The following is a 24,082-nucleotide window of genomic DNA, read 5'->3' on the forward strand; positions in this document are numbered from 1 at the left end:
AGAAGGTGTGCCCTGGCTGACTAAGGCCTGGGCCTAGCTGTCCGTGATGACTCACAATTCTCAGGAATGAAACATTATGCATCTAGAGTGCTTTGGGGGAAACTAGCCCAGTGTTGATATGAGTGACTGTTTGAGCTTATATATTCTGAAAGCAAAATTTCAATCAAGATGATGCTTTGGGGGCAAGAATTGAAAAGGGCAAGGAACCTGTCTATACCATAAAGGCACTAGCCCATACCACGTCTACGTGGGGCTCACTACCTGACTGCCATTACTCCTGGGCAGGGACTCTGTCTATCCCCGTGCTAGGTGCTGCTGTGGACGATGGAACAGGAAAAGACGGTGTCTACCCCTGAGCACCTAAGAGGAACATCAAGTCAAGAGCACAAGGCAACGAGAAGTCAGGGGGGTTAGAAATGTGTGGCTGTGACTCAGCACAGGGCAAGATCACAGTGGACTGGTGCAACCAAGGCAGACTTCACGAGGGAGGTGAGGTGGGCAGGGCCTCACAGAAAGGATACATGCTGCACAGGTGGGTGGGCCCAGGCTTGTGGAGGATCACAACGGAGGGCGCCAGGGCTGCCACTCATGGTCCCCGGCCTTTAATGGAGAACCGGCCCTGTCCTGAGCTCTGCTTAGTCCACCCTCTCATCTGTCCGTGGGGAACCAGGTACCAGCCACTGCCGCTTCAGTCATACCAAGAAGAGCAGTGGCTTTCTCTGTGGCTCTGGTCTCTCTTTTCTGTTATAAATCTGGCTTTAAATTTTACTCAGTCTTTCAGAATCTATCCATTTTAATATTCTCTAGGGTTTAATATTTTCCCTTTAACATGGTCATTTATGCCCTCAAGAACCGCAACCTTCCCTCCAGCCCATTTCAATTTATCTTTTTCCTTAAATGACTTTGTTCTGTCCTTGACTTGTCCCCACGCACTTTTATGTCCTTTGTCTCTCAGTTCCATACCCATCTTTCATGTTCTTATAGGCTGTCAGCCACCTCTGACCTTCCTTACTGCCTACAATGCTATAACCAGCTCCAGTAATTATGAACCAATGGCTTTTGCCAGGACTCAGTTTTACTCAGGAATCCCATGTTATTCCACACACATTTTGTCTGATAGGAGCTAGGGTTAGAGTAGCCAAAGTCACCCCAAAAATGTGCTGCAAAATATTACTCTCACTGGAGAAACTTCACCAAAGTTTATAAACCTTTGTTCTTATTCCTCTGGGTCCAATGATTAAATCACAATCACAGAAGGTCCCCTTTCAGTCCCCGTTTGGGTGTAAGAAAAATGCCTGGAAGGCACTTAGAAGAAAGAATTAAAAGGACGTCACAGACAATTTTGTTTCCCAGCGAGTTCCAGGGACATGGGGATGCTTCGTTGGTCTGAACTCCAACACCACTTCAAATCTGAATCTCACCATCTAAAAAAGCAATTCTCTCCTTTATTCTGTAAATCCTTTCTCTGCAACTACCCCAAAAGCTCCTTGGACACAGGGACCATGGTTTACTCTGCGGGGCTGGGCACGGAAGAGGTGAACAAAAGCAGAATATCAGGAGTGGATGGGAGACAATCACTCCACAATAATACCGGCATAAGACAGCAGGAGAGGGCAGGGCGGGACTGAGGCATGGCTTTAGGTTCTGGGTTTTTCCTTTTATTAAACTCCATGCTTAAAAACAAATAAAATTACAAAATTTACAAAAATGTTTAAACAAAAACCCCTGTGCTTTGAATTCCTTAGGATTTCCTAAAGCTTGGTTTTGTCAAACACCATTGACATGATGTTCTTTCCTAATTACTATGTTTGAAGGACAGGGCGTGGCTGTGAGGAAAGAGACCTGCGGGTGGAGTGCATGGCTGGAAACTAGCTAAGCTCTGTACATGTGACTCCAAAATTTCTCTACCTTTATGTCCCAGAGATTTTTTAAACTTAAAACTAAGGTCAGCCCTGCCGGGTGGCTCAGTTGCTTTTAGCGATGTCCCAGGTACCAAAGGGTAGGGTTCGATGGCCAGTCAATCCTCATTCAGGGTGCACACGGGAGGCAAATGACCGATGTTTCACTCTCACATCAATGTTTCTCTTTCTCCCCCCCTTCCCTCTCTCTCTAAAAATCAATAAAAAAATGTTTTAAAAAAATCAGTGAAAACATATCCTCAGTGAGGATTAAAAAAACAAACAAACTAAAACACAAAAAACAAAACAATAAAAAACTAAGTTCAGTTAAAGACAACAGCAGTTCTTCCAGTCACTTAAGTCAGAAACTTAATCCTTGAATCTCCCTTTTACATGAACCTCAGTACCAAGTCATGTTGACTCAGCTTCCTACATCCTTTCCAGCTTGTCCTTTCTTTTTCCTCAATGCCACAGCTTCACACTGACCCATTCATTTCTCACCAAGATCATTGCAACAGGCTTCCCGGAAGAGGTGACGGTTAGGCCTAGTCTTGAAAGGCAAATAGAAGTCAGTCAAGCAGCAGCTTGTTTCTAGAACTGTTCCCTACCGATGACTCATGGGGCCCATGCTGGCCGACGAGGAGGGAGACGTGGGCAAGGCACAGAACAGGAAGAGCCTTGTGAGCCATGTTAAAAGGCATTTAGATTTGATCCTGAAGGCAATGGAAACCCACCCAAAGGTTTTAAGCGTGGAGTAAAATGATCAGATCTGTACTTTAGAAAGACCACAAAAGCTTTTGGGAGCATAAAGAGAATGGCTTCGGGGACAAGACAGAAAGAAAAGAGGCAGCCTGGCCGGAGTGGCTCAGTGGTTGGAGCCTCGTCCTGGACACCACAAGGCTGGGAGTTTGATACCCCATCGGGCACGTGCAGGAGGCAACCGATTGACGTTTCTCTCTCACATTGATCTCTCTCTCTGTCTCTAAAAATCAATAAAAAACATATCCTCAGGTGAGAATTTAAAAAAAAAAGAGGCCACTTACGAGGCTACTGATGGGAAATGCTCAGAGTAGGACCTAAGAGGGTGGACACACGCCTGAAAGATGTGAAGATGTCACGCACACGGTTATTTCTCACCCTCCCTCCTTTCTGACAGGGAGCACCTAGTGGTACTCTGAGCACCTTTAGTGCAGTGGACATCTCCCCGCTCGCTGCGCTTACCGAGAACGGGCTGGGGGTTGGTGAGGACAAACGGGGTGGTGCTGGTGAGGACCTCAGCAGCGGCCAGCCTGGACTCCGTGGGAAGGTGATCTCCACAAGACGAGATGACCAACTGTACCCACTGCTTCAGTTCGGGGGCCACGGAGTCCCTGGTCTGAAAGCACAACATTTAGAGCAGTTCAGAAGATACAATCATGAAATTAGGGATGAGCTACACACACCAAACTGGACCTGCAAATTAGCTCTTGCACACGGGAAGGAGAGTTTTTCAGTTGTTTTCATCCCAACTAGGAAGGAATGGACACGCTCAGGGAAGAAAATCTGACCTGTCTCTCAGTAATACAGGGTCACCTTAGCTGGGAAGCACGTTCCTTGAGTCTTCTCTGAAGCAAATCAGGTTATCAGAAAACTGGTGCATTTGACAGCTTCCGTCAAGACAAAACTTCTGGGGGAAAGACTATGGCAACAATACTCACTGTCCCCAATAACCAGATACTTCTGTCTTTAACAAAACCACCTTAGGTTCTGGCTGGGCACCCAGGCACCCAGCTAAAGACTCCATTCCCCAGACGCCCTTGACTCTGGGCGTGACACGTGGTTAAATTCTGAAGAATATGCTGTCGCGGGAAGTGGTATCTGCGCTTTCAGCACCAGGCGTGGCCTTCACTTCCTGAGTCTCTCCTGCCTGCCAGCTGAAGGGGGACATGAGGACGGGGCTGGTGCAAGCACCTGGGGCCCTGCTGAGGACGCTGACCATCACGGCCAAGGGCCGGGGACCCAACACTCGCGAGCCACCCTGTCTGCTCTGGACTACTTCCACTGGGTTAAGCCACTGCGTCGATGGGTTTCAGTTACAACAGTTAAAGCAGCATCCTAACTAACATTATTATTTAAACAAAGCACTGTTTTTTTATAGTAACAATTTTATTGAAATATAATCCATCCACTTAAAGTACATGTACAATTCACATATTTACGCTTGTGCAACCATCACAAAAAGAGAAATCTTTACACTCTTTAGTTGTCATTCCTCATCCTGCCATCTGCCCCCTCCCCTACCCCTAAACCAGTAACATGCTGTCTCTATGGACGAGCCATTTCCGGACAGCTCATATAAACTGAGTCAGACAGTGTGTGGTCTTTTGTGACTGGCTTCTTTTGCTTAGCATATATATTTTTTAAGGTTTATCCATGCACTAGGATGTATCTAGACTTCATTACTTTCTATGGCTGAGTAGTATTCCATTGTATAGATATATCATATTTTGTTTACCCATTCAGCAGTTGATGGACATTTGGATTGTTTCTATCTTTTAAACCCTGTTTTTTTTTTAATTTTTTACTTTTTTCTAGAAACGGTTATTGTTGAAAATGTACTTTACTTCCCCTATCAACTAAGCCTCTTTAAATGTTCAGAATGAGACTCTGATTATCATGGAACTAGACTGATGAGCATCTTAGACCTCAAGGAAGATTCTGACTCTCAGTGCACAAAGAAACCCAGGTTTTCCCAGGAACTTTTTTTTTTTAAGTACATCTTCATTGACTTCAGAGAGAGGAAAAGAGAGGGAGAGAGAGAGAGAAACATCAATGATGAGAGAATTGTCATTAACCAGCTGCCTCCTGCACGCCCCTGACTGGGGAGCAACCCGGGCGTGTGCCCTGACCGGGAATCCAACCTTGATCTCCTGGATTCTAGGTCGATGCTCAACTGCTGAGCCATGCCCAGCCGGACCCAGTAACTTTTTTTTATGTGTTTCTCTGCATTTCTGTTAATTTTTCTTTCCCTGGAAAACTCCCAATTTTCATCAAATATCAGTTCATTCAAGTACCAACCAGCATCGTTAAGACGCATGTGACTAACGGTGACAAATGGCTTTAGATGAGAAAGATTTCTCTTGGCTGCCCCATGACTACTTTCTTAGAATTTGTTTTTTTCCCCCCTGGGCTGTAGTTTTTTTTAGCAAACCCTCTCTCTTCCTACAAACATTCCCCTCCCTGCAACACACACAACTGACTTTTTTTTGCTTTTTGTATCTCCTAGTGATCACCTGGCTTTGGTCCCCTGGCCTGCCTTTGAATAAAAGACAGAAGGAAACTGTGTATCTACGTAATTCTCACCCTCTGGTTTTCTCTCTCAGGCCCAGTTTCTCGGAATTTAACAATCTCCTCTGTGAAGTCTTCCTCAGCTCTCCAAACACTCCCTCCCTCCTCTGGATTCCCACAGCCTCCTTCCAGCTAGAGCATTTAATGTCATGATGAGACACTCTCTTCTCTCAGTAGATTGTCCCTCCTGCTCTATTCATCTCTGTGTCTCCAGGACATCTCTCAGCGGGGCTTTATTGTAAGGAACCAGGATCCGCAATGTCATGCTGACACTAGCACAGTGTGGTGATACATAACCAAGATCCTCAGGTGGTTTCACTGTAGCACTAACTGCCTTCTACTTATAATAATTCTGTGACGGTTGCATCTTTCTCATATACCCCTAAGCGTGCATGTATTTGTCTTAAGGCTTCTTCCCAGGAAAGTCTTTTGATTACTCTAGTTCTACCATACTCCCAAAGGGCATGTGAGACAAGTGGGACACCTCTAGGCTCCATGCAAGGCCAGCTGGGTTGTGTTCTGGGGTCAGAGTCAAGCCATAGTGATATATTTTCATACTTAGCAACTAGAGTGTAATCCTAGTGACTTGCAGTCCTTGGAACTGACTTATTCATTCCCTCTTTAAATAAAGAGTCTAGCTAGAAAAATAACAAGGGGTCTGGGCGTGTGTGTGTGTGTGTGTGTGTGTGTGTATGTGTGTGTGTACGTGTGTGTTGGTGGGGAGGAGGCTCTGTTATTCTCATGGCTTCCAATCAAATGTGCCCAGAGCCAGAGGAAAGAAATGTCAAAGGTGATGCTCAAAAAATTCTTTACAAGTTAGACCCAAAGTGAAAAATCAACAGAGCAGTATTTTTGTAGAGGACACACATACACGCCACAGTGACTCTGCCTGCTGACATCTTCCTGGTGAAAAAGCACAACAACCTGGACCCCAGGTGAGGGCAGGCGGCCTTACCTCATCACTCGTCTGCATGTGATGGACAATCACTCTGGAGGCAAGTCTCAGAGCTGCACTTTGAATTTCAGACCTAGAGAAAGCAAGCCAAAAACAGCCCCCAAGTAAAATCAAACATACTTTATATACAGATGGTTTTTGCACAGTCTGTAACCCATGTGGATGTGAAGGCTGGACATTTCCACCTCGTGCTAAACAAACACTTCCAGAAGTAATTACCTCTGGTTACTAATGTGATATGCTGATATCATTCTATTGCCTGAGCTTAGAAAACGCTTCCAAGCTGAGATTGAGAAAGAAATACAGAGACGGAGTCTTTAGGCCAGAACTGTGCTCAAGTTCATTACCTAACTGACTGATGGGACCACACAAGGAACCGAGTTTGCACAGCAAGTGTTGGGGACAAACCTTTCATTGGAAGCAATATCCATGGTCCAGTTCAAAAACTCCTTTGGGGTTAGATGGATACAGCATTCTGTCTGGGGAAGCCACTCCCTGGGGTCCATGCAATGCAGGATTTTCAGTATCTGTGTGAGCCAGATCCATGAAAACAAAACAAACCTCAGGAAAAAGTCTGCGGAAGCTAAATGATAATCACTTGTAACGACTGGGGGGGGGGGGGAGTCTATCTTTCAAAAAGCTCCCACTGGCTTATTTCCCTCCTAATGCCTTTGGAGACAGGACGGAGCAGCGCCACACGCAAGGGGTCCTAGGGATCTGGGATCCCAGATTCCTAAGTCAGTGTCCCTTCCTTTTGATTATGCTTTCTAGGTGGCTATCCGCCCCCAAATGGCCACAGCAGCAATGATTATCCTCTGATATGCTCTATAGCTAATTGTCAGTGCTGTTTCCTACAGCACTGACTAGCTTACTCTCAATCTGATTTGGTTCATCTGTCATTAATGCTACTATCGTCAAACACTTTTCCTAGTGCCCATCTGTGCATGAAGCTATGCCAAGCACCATACAGAGTCCTTGCCCTCCTGATGCTGAATCTCCTTCCTGGAGAAGCCAAAGCCAATCTTGCCTTCATGATCTGATCACTCTGGTGGGCTCATCAAAGAGTGTGGGGAGTGGATGGGGGCAGTCAGCACACCAGAAACGTTACCTTGCAGAAGCATTCTGGGTGATTTTCCTTCATTGCCAACATCAAGAACATCCCTCCCATATTCCACAGCAAGGGTGGCAGTTCCTTTTCTCCTAATCCACAGGCTGCTGAAAACCTTTCCAACAGGGCTTCCAGTGTCAGCAGGCGCACTTCAGGGAAGGAAGACTCTAGCAACTGAGAGAAGGAGATGGGGACGTCCCGTGTCTGCTCTTCAGCCTGGACGGCCACTGTACACACGGCAGCAATGGCTAGTTTGGTGAGGCTCTGGAGGTACTGGGGCAGGCCTGGCACCGTGAAGGTATAGGGGAATCCCGTTAGTAGCTCTGATCCTGAGATGATCTTTCTGACTTCCTCCCATAAGCCAAGGTGCTCCAGGACTAAAAAGCAAAAAAACCAAAGGTAATCACTTTATTCAAAGTTCCACAAAAGGAGTTGGGAAAAGGCAAGGCTCTGGATACACTAGGTGGGCCTTTTGGATACCTTCTCTGAGTACATTTCACATATATGATGTAATAAGTGACTTGCCCACTAAGGTTCAAACTTCTGGTCCAAAAGCAATTTCTATTTGGGTAACTCACACTATTTAGGTAACTCATACTATTTCCCTTAGGGGGACAAAAGGCATTCCCATTAGATGTGCTCCTTGCACCCCTCCTCGACATTCAGTCAGTATGAACTCAGTGACCTCTTAAATCCCCAAACCTCAAAGCTAAGCTGGATAAAAGGACATCTAGTCCTAACTTCCTCCAGGGGCTCAGATCCCCTCTACAGCATCTCCTCAGAGGCTCTTGGTTAAAGGCTACAGTGACTTGGGGCTCACATAACAGACTCTTTCATTGTTAGTACATCTACTGGCCTAATTCTGCATTTTGAGGTTCCCAATGAGCCCTTTAGGCATTTGCATACAGTTATTACACCCCCTCTGTCTTTTCCAGATGAAACACCCCTACTTCCTTCAACTATTCACCATATGATAGGGTTCGCCTTCTCTCACTATTCTAACTGCCTTCCTTTGGACATGCTTCACTCCCTCTTAAGGCACGGCCACATGGAGTGGAACATGACCCTTCGGTGCGGTCTGGCCAGCAGGACTGTTACTTTCCCTGTTCTGACCCTGGGTTGTGGGAGCTGCATCACATCACACTGTTGGCTCATGCGGAGCATGAAGTCCACTGGAACCACAGCCTTTCTTTTCTTGCATGGTCTACAGATGCTGGTGAGTCATCTTTCTCCCACCTTGTACTCAGTACTGTATTAGATCCAGACTTATTTTATTTCTTTCTTTGCTTTAAACCCAAGTATATCCTGTTAAATTTTATCTTCCTGCCCGGTGGGGCGTGGCTCAGCAGCTGAGCACTGACCTAGAATCCAGGAGATCGAGGTTCGATTCCCGGTCAGGGCACATGCCCGGGTTGTGGGCTCAATCCCCGGTCGAGGGCGTGCAGGAAGCAGCTGATCAGTGACTCTCTCATCATCGATGTTTCTAGCTCTCTCTCTCCCTTCCTCTCTCTGAAATCAATAAAGATATATTTAAAAAAAAATTTATCTCCCTGTTAAGTTTTATGGTCTGCCTTTCAGATTGCCAAGATCTTTGTATTCTTGGTTCTGATAAAAAATTCTTAGAGTCTGCTTACTAGGTGCTGGATGCTAAATAAAAAACAACAACACTACCCTTGAGGAATTTATGGTCTGTTTTGAGAAAGAGAAATGAATGAGTAGGTAATTCCAATATAGTGGTGTCATCCAAGTCTTAAAGGGGAAGAAAGGGTTGGAACCACTGAGGGGCAGAGCAAAGACTCAAAGGCATGACGCAGGATGGACGATGTGGGGAACTACAGGCTGTCCGGTATCATTACAGCTGAAATTCAGATATCTCATAACTCAGCAAACACTACTGACTTCTAGAAAACTATCATAAACATAACAGAAATGTAAAATATTAAAGTAACAGTTGGAAAAAACGTGAAATTTAAAAAATCACATAGGCTTGCAATAAATCCAGGAATTAAAACTACAGAATATTCATGTTACACATCAAATAGTTTCAAAAAGAAGCTTGCCCCAAGACGCAAACTGAGGGCTCAGGCTCCAACATGGCTGCGCCCCACAGAGGCCACCACCCGCCATCTACGGCTACAGACACACCTCTGCTCTTAATTCAGACTCTGCAGGAGTTCAAGTCCAAGCAGGAGGGAACCATCCTTACAAAGCAGCAGGGCAGCCCCAGGGAGGTGTGATCCTCAACCTCCATGTCGTCATCTTTACTTTCAACACCTAAAAACCTAATCCCATTACAATTTACTAATGAGAAGACCACACCACCACGAGATCTGCTCTTTAAAATGTAATTAAAAACAGTAAGAAAGGTCTAGGCCATTCTGGATAATTTTCAGAGGAGCCCGCTGTCTGAAAGAGAACTATCCCAGGCAGAGTGGATAGCATGCTGTATTCAAGAGCTGGGCACCCCGACTCGCTTTCTTCCTCTAGGACCTTGAGGAAAGATGGACGACATCATCAAGAAGCTAGGGACTAAAGGCATGTCCCAAAGAAGGGGGAGATGGGGGACATGCTCAGGAAGGTCTCCTCTGAACCTGGCCTATACTGCCTGTGGGGTTCAGTATAATTCCATAAGCGTTTATTGAACATATATTAGGTACTTCAGGAGACAAAGACATTCAGAGCTGAGAAAGAAAAATTACGGGGGTCAAAGTGCTTTAAAACTAATGAAACTAAAACTAATGGGAGATAAAGACTACAAAAACTGCAAAATGCTTAGTGACTTAAAGTTGTTAGTGAGAAAAGCTGACGGGTTAAGTATGTGCCATGCACTATAGAATATTAGATAGCCATTATTTAATGCTATGAGCAATTACACTTGTTGAGTATTATTCTAAGTACTTCAACATGTATCAACTCATGTAATAAAGTAGGCACTATTATTATTCCCGTTTTACGGATGAGGAAACAGAGACATTAAGTTACTTGCTCAAGGTCACACAAAAATGGTAGATAAAAAAGCCCAAAAAGTAAAAGAATGACAAAAATTAATGCAATGGGCACTTACGTTCTATTGCAAGAAGTAAAAAAGAGGGTTTCCAGAAAGAAATAAAATTTAAGAAGGGCCCTGAAGGCTGCTCAGAGGTGACTGAATAGGAGAGCAAAGGGCAAATATTTAGGGGGAATTAGGAAGGAGTATGCAAATTAATGTGTCAACAGAGGAGCAGCAGGAAATTATCCATAAGCCAGGAAATTATCAAATGACATTCACTGAGGCACTTTCTCCAAACTGCTGCTTAGAAAAAATATTATCTGTTGTGCAGCAAGACCCAAAGAGATGTCCTAAAGCAGTTTCTTAAACTCGAGTCAGCATCTGAATCACCTGGAGGGCTTGTTAAACTCCAGTCTGCTCCTGAGCCTCACCCCCGAAGGTTTTGATTTGGGAGGTGGGATGGGAGCTGGCATCTGCATCTCTAACAAGCTCACTGGTGATGCTGCTGCTGAGCCAGGTTCAGTGGTACCTGGTTTTCAAATGTAATCTGCTCCGGAAGACTGTTCGAGTTCTGAAACGTTTGAAAACCGAGGGATCCACAGCCGACGGCTAGGCCTCAGGATCTTGCCCTCAATGGAAGCCACGTGGCACGTTCCACTTCCGAGGCGTGTTTGAAAACGGAAATGTTTGTCAACAGAGACGTTTGGAAACTGAGGTACCACTCTACTTTGAAAACCAATGCCCTCAGGTGATGATGGTCCTCAGCCAGACTTTAAAATCACACATGCCTGGACCCCTCTCTTGTAGATTCTGTTTCATTTGGTTTCGAGGTGGGCGCAGACAGCTGCAGTCTTAAGCCAACAGGCAATCCTGCTATTCAGCGGAGAACCACACTCCTAAAACCCGACCCTCCCAGGGTTTGTAGGCTTTACGGTGGGTGGGTAGGGGTGCAGTTCCAAGTAGGGCACAGCTAACTCCAGCTCCGTCCCTCACTACACTGAAGAACTAGAGAATTCACCATGCCCCGCTTTCTCTTACAAATAAAACCACCAAAGGAGGGGAAGTCACCAGGAATTCCGAAGAACGAATAAGCACTATACAGGCTCCCAGCAGGCAGGCTGTCAGCGCTGGCTCTCTATGTGCAGGTTCTGTTCTAGGTCTAGCACGTGGCCGTGAATCAGAAAGACCGGGCTCCGCTCTCGGGGAGTCTCATTTAGGCGAGACCACAGAACGCCCTCTCCCCAGTGCCTACGGTGAGGGGGTCTCTGGGTGAGGCAGGAGGCTGGAGTTATAAATCCTCAATACGTCAACGTAAGCAGCTGCAGTGACTAAAAAAGACATATTGCTTTCCTCTCCAGCACAGTGGTTTCTCAGCCCAGGAAGTACATTAAATTCCTCTGGAGAGCTTTAGAAAAACACTCATGTCAGGGGACGCTTGGCCGCATCTCTGGGGCGAGCCGGTTTCACAGTGGCCCAGGTGATTTTAGCGCGCAGCTGGGTTGGCGGCTACTGCGTCGCTGTCTGCGTCCCGCAGCGGGCAGATTCACCAGAGGGCTTCCCCGCCAGGGTTTCACAACCCACCACGTGCTTCAAAGTCTAGATCAACACAGGGTACTTATTTCTGTTCTTATGAGTGCCTGTTGTCCGCAGGACACAAAAAGCTCTTTGATGGGGTTCCTCAGTCTGAGATTTAGCAACCTTCCCCTCTAGGGGAGCACTTTCCTACGTGCAATTTCAATTTTGATTGCTTTGGGTCTCTTCCTATCTTTCCTGGAAAGCCAAGTGTTGTCACTAAAGAATCGAGTCTCTCCTTTCGTGGCACCATCTTATTTTTCATAAATTAGGTGATTTTTGCAAACTCTTATTAACAGGAGTTTTCCCAGCCCTCCTAGTTTGGAAAGTCTTTAGATTTTCCCATCAGTACAGTCATTCTAGTCACCCAAGTATGTGTGACTGATTCTTAACATCCAATTTAATTTCGTTCTTGAAATTAACTTCTTTAGAGCAAGGCAGTTTCTAGCCTTCAAACGACTGACTAACTGGCTGAACCCACTCAGAAGGACACTACCTCCTGCTGTGCTAAGTCCTGTTCAGTGGAGAAACAGTTCCCAGGTTTGGAGTTCAAAACAATGTGGCAGATTGGAGTAAGCTGCCGACTTAGGCATTTTATGTTGTAAAGCAAGGATGTTAAAAACTTACCATCTACTGTCATTTCATGAAAGAAGGGCTAGCTTCACACCAAAAAATAGTAAATTCATAGTGTTATCATAAAGAACAATTCTTTAAGTAAATTTGGCTTTAAGAAAAATCTGCCATAGTGTCATTTTGCTCGAGTTTTATTCTGGAAACATCACCAGGGACCAGCATTAGGGAACTGCAGCTTTGGGGTTGAGAAAAGCTTTCTGAGGTTGGCCTGTTTGACTACACGACTACCCAGAACAGAGATTTCCCAGGAAGAAACCAAAGGGGCTTTGCCGAGTGGCCCATTCACACGATTCCCCCCGGTCATGAGAGGTGTTATCTGAGCAGTTCTTGGTTCTTTGGCAAGTTGCGGGCCTCAGTGTTGTGTCTGCCACCTGAACAGTGATCACTAAATTAACTGGACTTCAAAGCTGCCACGCCCTAACCAGCCAAGGCAGGGCGCTAACATCCACCTGGCTGCTCAAAGAGGTTTCAGAGCCGCATCCGCCCTGAGCAGGGACGTCCAGTTTCACAAGTCCTGTTGCATTATTTAGGGAAGTCTGTCTCCTCCCCAGAGGAGGGCACAGCCCCAAAGGGCAAGCCTGTGGGTCATTCATCTTTGATCTTCTAAGCTCCTCAAGTAAGTCTGTTAGAATTTCTTTTCAAAACATCATCATAATCTTAAGAAATACATGTTAATCTAAATAGCTTTAACAAGGGCATTCTGGAAAAAAAAATGTGGATGATATCATTACCACATAATTATGGATATGGCTGAGTTTCACCAGAAGTGCATTTAATTTAGGTTAATTTCACTCTGAGTACTCAGCAGAGAGAGAGGTTGGAAAATAACAATTAAAAGAGAGAAGGCAGTTTCACCTGGCCTTCCAACCACTGAGCATATTCCCAGAAGGGTGGCTGTGCTGTCACCTGAGACCAGTGGTCCTCAGACTTTAGGGTGCTCACCTCCAGACTGCCTGACTCAGGAGGTCGGGGCAGGTCCCGCAACAATCACATTTCTAACAAAGTCCCAGGTGGTGCTGATGTTGCTGATGAAGGGACCACACTTTAAGAACCATTACCTCAGAGCGTCTGAGGTCACCGTGCTTCTCACAGTGTAAACATCTTGCCATGCTGAACGCGTGTAATTCTAGCGTTTGATGGTACCTGTTTGTGGAGACCATGGCCCTTAATCATAAGACAACCCCTTCATCTAGTGCTCAACCGAAGAGCTCCCAAACATTATACAGCCTGGCCTTCCCTGCTACGTCATGAATGAAGGCGGCCTGATTGTTTTTGTGCTGAACTGGCCAAAATAAAAGGGGCAAGGGGAATAAGTGTACAGGCCCAAAGCGACAGCGTTTTCTTGGCCCAGCAGCGATGGCTATGAGGGAAGCCAAGCCCAGTGAACACTGGCTTGTTCTACTTATAAGCAGCAATCAGCATCCATGAAGGAGGGAGGATCCCCCTCAGGACTGGAAACAGGAAAACATGGTTTTACTGCTATGGAATAAGTCACTTACTGGCAATAGCGTGTAAACGGAAATGCTGATTGTCCCACTGAGGCGGCCGTTTGCCACTGAGGCACAGAAGGTTCTTTGCTCCGCCTGACCCTGCACACGCTGCTCCCTCTGCCTCGAATGAATGAACGAATTTCACTTTCATACATTGTAAAGGCTCTGAATTCTCTGATACTACTCGGTCAAGAAAAGTTTGCAGCTGTAATTGTTCTGAAGTTTCCTCTATGCCCCTCCCCCTGCCCACCTCAGAATCTCTACCCGTCTTTAAAAACAAGCAGATTTCACTTTTAATGCGCAGTGCGATGGCCAGCTTTTCCTATTTCAAAGAATTGTAGCTCTGGTCAGAGAGATCTGTAATCAGTTCCAACTAAAGTTCTTATCTGAAACAGTTGATAAACTGGTTCTAAAAATAATTGCAGATGATAATTTGTACACTCTGTGAATGTTAATGTCCAGTTATGCAATTCCTCAGTAAAAAAAATTACATTTGGGGAGAAAAGGAAACCATAGGAACTACAACAACAACAACAAATAAATTGATTTAATAAATCTTGGCTTCTCCTTATCGAAGGGAAATTCCATTCTTCTACCTAATCCTCTGCCCCTCCCTGTAAACTGTAAACCTGACCCTAGGGGCCCCTCCAGTTACAAACAGGTAGAATGATGACTTGCTGGAAGGCACTGGATTCTAACTCTGTCTCGAGAAGCACCCTGACCTGTACTGACTGTTTATTTCTTGCCTACGTTTGTTTCGAGGTCTCCGAACCTCTCCGTGCCCTGCTTACACAGGTGCAACTCCCCACACACGCCCCTTTGAAAACATTCCCTTCTTTCCTTGCCCCCTGCATATTCTCAAAAGCATGTATTTTAAAAAAAATTTATCTTTATTGTTGAAAGTATTACAGATGTCCTCTTTTAAGCACAAAATTCCTTATCTGCTGCTGAGGAAGGAGGATGAGCTTCTGAGAATACGATTTGAAGACTATCTTGTCAACCCCTGAAATAAAAGCACAGTCCCTTCCGAGAGCTCACCAGGCACTGTGCGGTTCCAACAGCTTTTACTGCTTACTTCCACCCACCACCCCATGCCGCCTCTGCTCAACACAGCGAGGAAGTCGGGAAATCCTTGTAGACGAGCTCATGACAACCCAAAGACATGACCATGACATTACTTCTAAGCATACATTGCTTCTGGTGCTTTGTCAGTGAATTGCCCCTAAGGACAAGATTGGGAAATCAGAAATTTCCCAGTTATCACACCTTAGACAACCGTTTTTAACTTACCTTTTCCCCACAAAGGACCGGGGGCTTTTCTCTTCCACCCACAGGCAATGGGACACAGTGTGAAACCACCAACTGGAGAGGCAGTGGATGTCTGGGAAGATTCCTTTAAAGAAAGGGGGCTAAAGAGAGAGGCTAGGACTCCCCATCTCAGTCCCTGCCAGCACTACAGTTTACAATCTGGGAGAAACTGACTCTAAGACTGAAGAGGGTACTGGCACCACTGGACCGCAGACCAACACCTGTAGGAACGATGCTGCAGGTGCAGTTGATAGCTGGCAAGTCCAACAGAGTCTGGTTGGACGGGAGACACTCTTAAATGTGAAGTGTGGCTTCAACATGGAGGCAGGAGTTAAGCAGATTCTGCCAGAGGAGCAATGATGGTGAACCTGAGTACGTGTACCTGACTATGGGGCCAGCAGAAGCTCTGTCTCCTACTCTGCTCGAGATGGACATTCGTTTCTTTGGTCCTGCTATCAATTTTACCTCCTAATAGCTGCTTTTTTTTTCAGGGTTGGATTTTTCCTTTCTTCATATGACTTTTCAAGGAGTTTTCACAATTTTTTTCATGTGACCTTCACCCCAGTCCTCTGATGGTATTATATCCCCTTTTTACAGTTGAGGAACCAAGAGGTTTCAAAACAAAGTGATGGACGTAATTTTTGCTTCAGCTCGTGAAGGTTTAATTCCTTCAGGGATTGCTCTTCTGCCATAAACAACTAGAAAACTGGACAAAATGTACGAAATTGTTTTTAAACATTAGACATCAGCAGTGCAAGACAGTGATCCCTGACAGAAGGAAACAAAGCAAGACTTGCAATTGCCCCAGACTACTACCCACAGTAGAGAAACCTGGTAATCCATGGGGCATCAGGTAATCCATTGGGTCAGCAGAGCTAAATTTGCACTAACTAAAGGCTCCTTTTTAAATTGGATCCACTATAGCAAAGCTTAAAAACAAGTCTTAGAAGAATGCTGATCTTAATGTCTGATCTGAATATCTGAAGACATAGTATTATAATGGCAGTATTCCTATAGGTTTAACAAAATACTTATCACAGTCCTAGCTGGTTTCTTTTTTTGCGGAAATTGACAAGCTGACCCTAAAATCTGTATGACAATGCAAAGGACCAGCCATTACAATCTGGAAAAAGAAGAACATTGTAGGACTCACACATCCTGATTTCAAAAGTAACTACAAAGCAGTGATAGTTACGACAGTGTGGTCCTGGCATAAGGAAAGATACAGAGATCAATAAAATAGAATTGAGAGTTTAGAATTAAATCCATGTATTTATGGTCAATTGATTCTTCTGACTGGGGTGCCAAGCCAATTTAATTGGGAAAGGATAAGTCTTTTCAACAAATAGTGCTGGAACAAGTAGACAACCACATGCAAAAGGACAAGTGAGGTTGGATCTGTACCTCACGCCAACACAAAAATTAACTCAAAATGAACCACAATCTAAATACTAAGAGATAAAATTATAAAACTCTTAGGAAGAAAACATGTGTACAAATCTTTGTGATCTTGAATTAGGCAATGATGTCTTACACACAATACAAAAGCACAAGCAGCCAAAGAAAAAATAGATAAACTGGACTTCATCCAAATTAAAATTTTTTTTACATCAAAGGGCATTATAAAGAAAGTAAAAAGACAACCTACAGAATGGGAGAAAATATTGGCAAATTGTATATCTGAAAAGGGATTAATATCCAGAATATATAAGGAACTCTAGCAACTCAGGAATAAAAAGACAACCCAATTTAAAAATGGGCAAAGGGTCTCAATAGTCATTTCCCTAAAGAAGATATACAAAGGGCCAATTAACACTAGAAAAGATACTCAACATCATTAGCAATTAGGGAAATGCAAATCAAAAGCACAGTGAAGCCTAGCCAGTATGGCTCAGTGGTTAGAGCGTCGGCCCTTGGATTGAAGGGTCCTGGGTTCGATTCCCCATCAAGGGCACGTACCTTGGATCCCCCGCCCCGATGTGTGAGGAAGGCAACCAATTGATGTCTCTCTCTTACATCGATGTTTCCTTCTCTCTCTCTACTGCCTCTCTATCTCTCCCTTCCACTCTCTGAAAAGCAATGGAAAAAATATCATCCTCTGGTAAGGCTTTAAAAAAAAAAAAAGCACAGTGAGACACTACTTCACACCCACTAGGACGACTATAATAAAAAAGATGAACAATAATAAGTGTTTCTGAGGATGTGGAGCGACTGGAAACTCATACGTTGCTGGTGGGAATGTAAAATGGTACAGTCTGTTTTGGCAACTCCTCAAAAAGTTAAACTTAGAGATGGCACAGGGCCCAGCAGTTCTACTGTTAGGTAAATATCCAAGAGAACTGAAAATATATGTCCCCCGGAAAAACTTGTATATGAATCTTCATAGCAGCATTACTCATAACAGACAAAACGTGGAAACAGCCCATATGTCCATCAACTGATGAATGGGTAAACAAAATGTGGTGCATCTATACAATGGAATATTATTCAGACATGAAAAAGAATAGACTATTGACTCATTCTACAACATGGACGAGCCCTGAAAAAGTCCAGACACAAAAGACCACATATTGTATGAGTCCATCCATGTGAAATGTCTAGAATAAGCTTTCAAATATAACTAATTTAATTGGCAAGGACAACTAGTTTCAGATAATCTGTGACGAGGGGGGCTGGAGCGGGGCAAGGCTGGAACCACAGATGTTCTGAGATCCTCGTTGCTCACCTGAACAGCATTTTACTCCTGGGGTGGAGAGGTGGGCAAGGGGGTTTTGTGACACCGTTTTATTGCCGATCCAGATGCTCAGCCCAACTCCCATTATGAGGGCCTTAATTTTGGTCACAGAAATGGGAAGCAGACCAGGAGCCAGAAAAGTTTGACTATTTCTTTCACTAGCCAACTGTGTGACCTTGGGCAAGTCACTTAATTGCTACAGTTTCCACTCTACCTACTGATTAGATGGTCTCTGAACTCTACAATTCTAAGGATTGTGAGTCTATGCTCTCAGCACCAGGCTTGGAATTAATGAAGAATAAACACCGCATGAACCTAGCAATCTAATAGCACACCCTGTATTATTCTGACATACGAAAGGCAGCCAGGCATCATCTGCTTATTTTAGGAGCTCGCTGCTCCCTGGGAAAGGCACTTTTGGCAAAAGCAACAGTTCAGATGATAGTCCCAGTGTTTTGGAGAAAAGCAACTAATTTATTGACAACAAAGCCTGTGTTTTTTTTCCCCCTTGAACTTTCATAGCTGCAGGCCCAGAAACAAAGTCCCCAGAAGACTCTAAAAATGTGTTCTCAATTCCCTTTTATCTCCCACCCAGAGCTGAGAGAATAGCACCAACTGTGTCACATTAAACACATCTGCATCCAACGCCGATAAAAATGCACAACCCAGGGAACAGATAAGAATTGTTTTCAATTCGTTCAGATGGGATTGGTTAAATTTAACCTAATTAGACCAAATAACCAAAGCAGGTGTCTATAAGTTGCCAATGTTTTCATTCTCTGTAATTATCTGACTATATTTCCCAGGAACTTAGGTAAAGGAAGTGAATATGTCATAAAAATCATTGACCTTATATTTATTCATGTCACACATATATTATTCACGTTCTAGACAGTACAACACGAGGCACTGTCGGAGACTTCCCACAGATTTTACCACTTAACCATCAACCCCCAAGCCGGCCTCTGGGAGAGCTTACGTTACCTAACTTCCATCGTATAAACACGAACAGCAATAAGTGAGAGCCTGTCTTCCAATCTTACACTGATCTACAAGGAACACTGACTTGGCATTTAGATTATTTAGGAATTCTGACTTCATGCTCACAAGCTGGTCACTTTTAAGGCATTTAGAATAAAAATAATAACAATAATAAAAGTTACATTCCAGTTAAAACAAAATGTTTATTGTTCTTGGCAAAATGATGAGATCCGAACTATAAAACCCAACTAACAAAGAAACCACAAAAAGCAGTCACCGGTAGCCTGGTGCTGGGAAGTGTTTCGTGCAGTGGCCGCAGGTCCACTTTCAAAAGGAAATAGGGCAGGTGCCTGCCCAGCAGTGGTCAAGCTTTCTCTTTCTAGTAACTGCTCCAATCTTGGGTATACCTCACATTACTCCACACACCCTTGGGATGGGAGACAGAAATGTAGGCTTGTCAGCGTAAAAGCATGTGTTCTAGAAGCTCTGAGGCCTGGGGGCCTGCAGGAAGAGCAGAAGCTTGAGAAGCTGTATCGACAAAGAGGGTTCTAGGGCACCCCTCTCTGAGACAGTGAGTGGTTTTCCTGAATCTGGCCCTGATGGGGCTGTGGAGCCACGGTGTAGATTGGTTGACAGCTCAGGCCCTGCTATCCTACCACACACGTTAAGCATTTCTCTCTCAGTTTCCTCATGTCTAAAATGAAGGACCATGTCCCGGCGGGTGGTTCAGTTGGTTAGAGCATCATCCTATACACCAAAAAGGTTGCAGGTACCCAGCTGGCGTGGCTCAGCTGTTGAGCAACCACCTAGGATCCAGGAGATCGTGGTTCGATTCCCAGTCAGGGCACATGCCCAGGTTGCGGGCTCGATCCCCAGTGGAGGGCATGCAGGAGGCAGCTGATCAATGACTCATTATTGATGTTTCTATCCCTCTCTCTCCCTCTCCTTCTCCCTTTCTCTCTCTGAAATCAACAGACATATTTAAAACAAAACAAAAAGGTTTCCGGTTCGATTCTTGGTCAGGGCATACATGTAGGTTTTAGATTCGATTCCCAGTTGGGGCACATATGGAGGGCAAATGATGGATGTTTCTCTCTCACATCGATGTTTCTCTTTCTCCCTTCTCTCCCTTCCTCTCTCTCTAAAATCAATAAACATATCCTCAGGTGAGGATTTAAAAAAAATAATAAAATAAAATAAAATAAAATGAAGGACCACTAGTACCTCCTTCATGAATGCATGTAAAATGTTTGGCACAGTGCTTGGCATAGACTTAAGTGCTCAATAAATGTTGGTCATTATTATTACGATCTCTACAAGAAAGATGATATATATTTTTAATGTTTTATTTACTGATTTTTAGAAAGAGAGGAACGGGGGGGAGAGAGAGGGGCAGACATTGATTTGTTGTTCCACTTATTTGTGCATTCATTGGTTGCTATTTGTATGTGTCCTGACTGGGGATCGAATCCACAACCTTGTTGTATCAGGACAACACTACAACCAACTGAGCTACCCAGCCAGGGACTTCGAGATATTGGAAATGCTTCCTGACCATGAGTGAATAGGCATCTAATATGCACTGCAGGGAAACAGCCTTCTCAGGTCGCTTACATGATGTGGAATAGGATGGACAAACCCTTCTCCACCTAAAACATTTCTATGAAATTATGTCGTTTCTTTACTTCTTTGGGACTAACTAATCCTCTTCAAGATTTGTATTTCAATACATGATACATATATAGTTATAAAAGAAAGAACCAGGTTGCATAAAATTAGTAAAATAGAGAGTAGGAAAGGAAAACCCCTCATAAACACACCAACAGAACTTCAATTGAAAGTCAGAAAATGCAAATAGGTAAGAGGTTTGTTTAAATACTTGGTGAAAGAAAATGTTCTATTTGATAGATGTGAAAAACACAAATTTAAAGGGTGTGGGCATAAAAGAGAAATAGAAAGTCCATCTCTCAGAATAAGAGGGTAAATATTTAGTCAAGACTCAGATAGAATTTCAGTAAACAGATATTTCAATGGAAAATTTCCAACCTGAGAGCAAATAATTTGAGATGGGCTTAGACCAAGAATGAAAGCTCTCGGTTCCACGTCCATGCCCAGGCCTGCAACAGCCTCTCAGGCCTGTGGCAGCTACGCTGTTCCTTCCTCATCGCCCCCAACTCCAATCGGAGACTATAATTTTCTTTCCAGCAGGAAACTGATATATACTAATGATGACAGCTGGATTCAGAAGGGGAAAAAGAATACAGGGGACAGAGAGTCCTTGTGGGTTTAAATCACTTTACAACTCAAAACAAAACCCCCAGATCTGGAATTTTTAAAACCTAGTTAATGGCTGAGAAAACCTCAAATGATTGGGAAGAACTAAGATAAAAGTTTGAATTACACAAAACACATCATTATCTTAAGCTTTTTTAATCATCTTCTCTGCCTTTCCCCTTCACTGTTTTTCTCATTGTTTATGCCCCCAGCCCTTCAATGGGTTCTGAGACATTTTAGAGGTAGGAATAGCCTTCCAAGGTCACTTACAAAATAGTATTTGAGAGGAGATGGGCAGATCTTCCTGCACCTAAAAAAGTTTCTCTGAAATTGATATTATTTCATGTCTCTGGGAATAATTAATCTCCTTCATATTTAGATACGTTTACTACTGAAATACATGTACCTACACACGTAAGAATAAAACAGAATTATACTGTATAAAATTAGTACCATGAAAAATAAGAGGAAGAAACCCCCCTATAATCACACCACTGTAAAACAACTACTTTTAGCACTGTGTTGCCTTTAACTGTAGTCTGGTCCTCCACTCCTCACCCACCTCCCAAACCCCCGAGACCAATGACCATGATACCTGCACATCTCTTGACGCTCTGTGAATGAATATTCAGTGACATACTTTTTCAGTGACAACAGGAACTGAGCTTCACAAGGGTCCTAAGACTCCTATGAGGATGCAGGCATAGGAAGAAGTGTCACCTCTTCTATGAAGCCTTTCCTGTCCTCCCCAGGAGAAATGACGATTCATTCTTTAGTGCCTCAAATGTACTCTATACACATTTCCTTTCTGTAATCCCTTATTGTACCTGCTTATAAGCCCAAGACATATTCCAGTGTATCTATCTCCAGATATAGGTGCTCAACGTATCTGACGCTAGCTGTCATGTCCGATGAATGAAAAAAATAAATGAACAACAAAAAATGATCCTTTTCTGGATCAGTCAGAGCGACAGGAGCAGACCGAATTGAGTAGATTCCTGACATTCTATGCCAGGGATGCTGTGCTTCAGTGTTTTCCTGAGAAAGTCAGCATTTCTTCTTTCCTGGAGATGCTTAAGAATAGGAGGAAAATTGTGAATGTGAGGGGTAGAGCTTAATTCTGCCAGGCAGAAGGGACTGGATTAGATGCATGGTTTCCAGCTAATGATAATGATGATATTATTAACGGTAGCTAATATTAATTGAGCACTTATGCTGCTGATGCAAAGCACATTCTTACATAGGGCTTACAAGGTAAAACTATAATGCTATGACATTATTGTGAAATCATATTGAAATCTACACATCTAAGTTAGTGATCACCTTGGTTGGTAATATACTTAGCTACTGCTCAAAGGGCCTTTGGAAACAATTTATGAAACACACAAGAATAGTTTTCATTATTTTAAGCTTACAAGTTTATTTTTATCCTAAACAGTGCCATCCTTCTTAATTACCATTGTATGCGACATTTGGTTAGTTCTAAAAATCTAATTCATCCTTGAAGGAGGAAAATTTGTTACCCCTGCTTGTGTGGATGCATTATATGAATACATATATTCATTGAGATGGACATACACATACATCCTGTGGCTTATGAGGGCAATTCCCAAGGGACTAGACAAAATCAGTACTTGTCCAACAGGAATAGAATATGAGCCATATATGGAATTTTGATTTTCTAGTAGCCTTATTTATTTATTTATTATTTATTTATTTATATCCCCACCCAAGGACATTTTTTCCATTGCTTTTTGGAGAGAGTAGACAGGAGAGAGAGAGAGAAACACTGATGTGAGAGAGACACATCGATTGGTTGCCTCTCACACCGCCCTGACCGGGGCTGGGGATTGAGCCTGCAACCAAGGTAGGTGCCCTTGGCTGGAATCAAACCTGGGACCCTCCAGTCCGCAGGCTGATGCTCTAACCACTGAGCCAAACCGGCTAGGGCTAGTACCCACATTTTTAAAAGGAAAAAGAAACAAGTGAAATTAATAATGCATTTTATTTAATGCTATATATATGTGTGTGTGTGTGTATACACATATATATATCATTCTGACATGTAATCAATGACAAAAATCGAGAAATTTTACATTTTTTTTTCATACTATATATTTGAAATTCAATGTATATTTTATTCTTTCAAAACATCTCAATTTGGATCAGCCACAACTCAAGTGCTCAAGAGCCACATGTGGCTAATGAATGCCATACTGGACAGCGTAGGATAAAATGTTTAGAACTCCGGTTGTTATACTAGGATAAGTTTGGAGGAAAAGATGACTTAAAATGGCCAAAGCCATCTTTATGGAGGAGCTAAAGGACAGGCAGTTGGAGAAGAGAGAGGGTATTTTACAACATTCAAGGGTTAACCCTTCCAGACAAGGAATAATTGTATTAATATGTCAAGAAAAATCTAGTTCAAATAAACTAATAATTACAGTCAACCACACAGTTGTGATAGGATCCCACTGATTTGACTTGTGAACAGTAAGCAAGTCTTTTATGGCTCAGGCCCTCTGGACACGAGGCAGAGAAGTATTATAAAGTTACATGGAATCTGGAATTGAAATACAAAAATGATGGAAACCCAGAACAACCTACATCTGGTAACATCTAATTTATAATCTCTGGACCCCAGTTGGCTCAAGTGTAAAACAAAGCGGACACAACCCTGAGGTCTCTTCTAGCTAGGGTGACCTGTAATTTATTGTGCAAACCTGGACACTTTCAAGAGTAAAAGGAGGCACTATGAATAATTATGCTGGGACGAGAGGCATAAACGAGGACTGTTTTACAGCTATAAAACT

At 43.6% G+C, this 24,082-nt stretch overlaps 1 protein-coding gene across 3 annotated transcripts in view; it reads right to left on the minus strand.

Annotated features, from left to right (window-relative positions):
• THADA (THADA armadillo repeat containing) overlaps nucleotides 1-24,082 on the minus strand; it is a 266,071-nt gene that overhangs the window by 34,432 nt on the left and 207,557 nt on the right. For all 3 annotated transcript variants that reach the window (XM_087823521.1, XM_087823522.1, XM_016204113.2), the window contains exons 32-35: nucleotides 7,289-7,665; nucleotides 6,589-6,707; nucleotides 6,181-6,253; nucleotides 3,120-3,273 (exon numbers count right to left, since the gene is read on the minus strand). In XM_087823521.1, the coding sequence (XP_087679647.1) occupies nucleotides 3,120-3,273; nucleotides 6,181-6,253; nucleotides 6,589-6,707; nucleotides 7,289-7,665 (723 nt within the window). The remainder of the gene's footprint in view (nucleotides 1-3,119; nucleotides 3,274-6,180; nucleotides 6,254-6,588; nucleotides 6,708-7,288; nucleotides 7,666-24,082) is intronic.

The sequence above is a fragment of the Miniopterus natalensis genome, chromosome 13 (genome assembly GCF_054644295.1).
Source record: "Miniopterus natalensis isolate mMinNat1 chromosome 13, mMinNat1.hap1, whole genome shotgun sequence".
NCBI lineage: Eukaryota > Metazoa > Chordata > Mammalia > Chiroptera > Miniopteridae > Miniopterus > Miniopterus natalensis.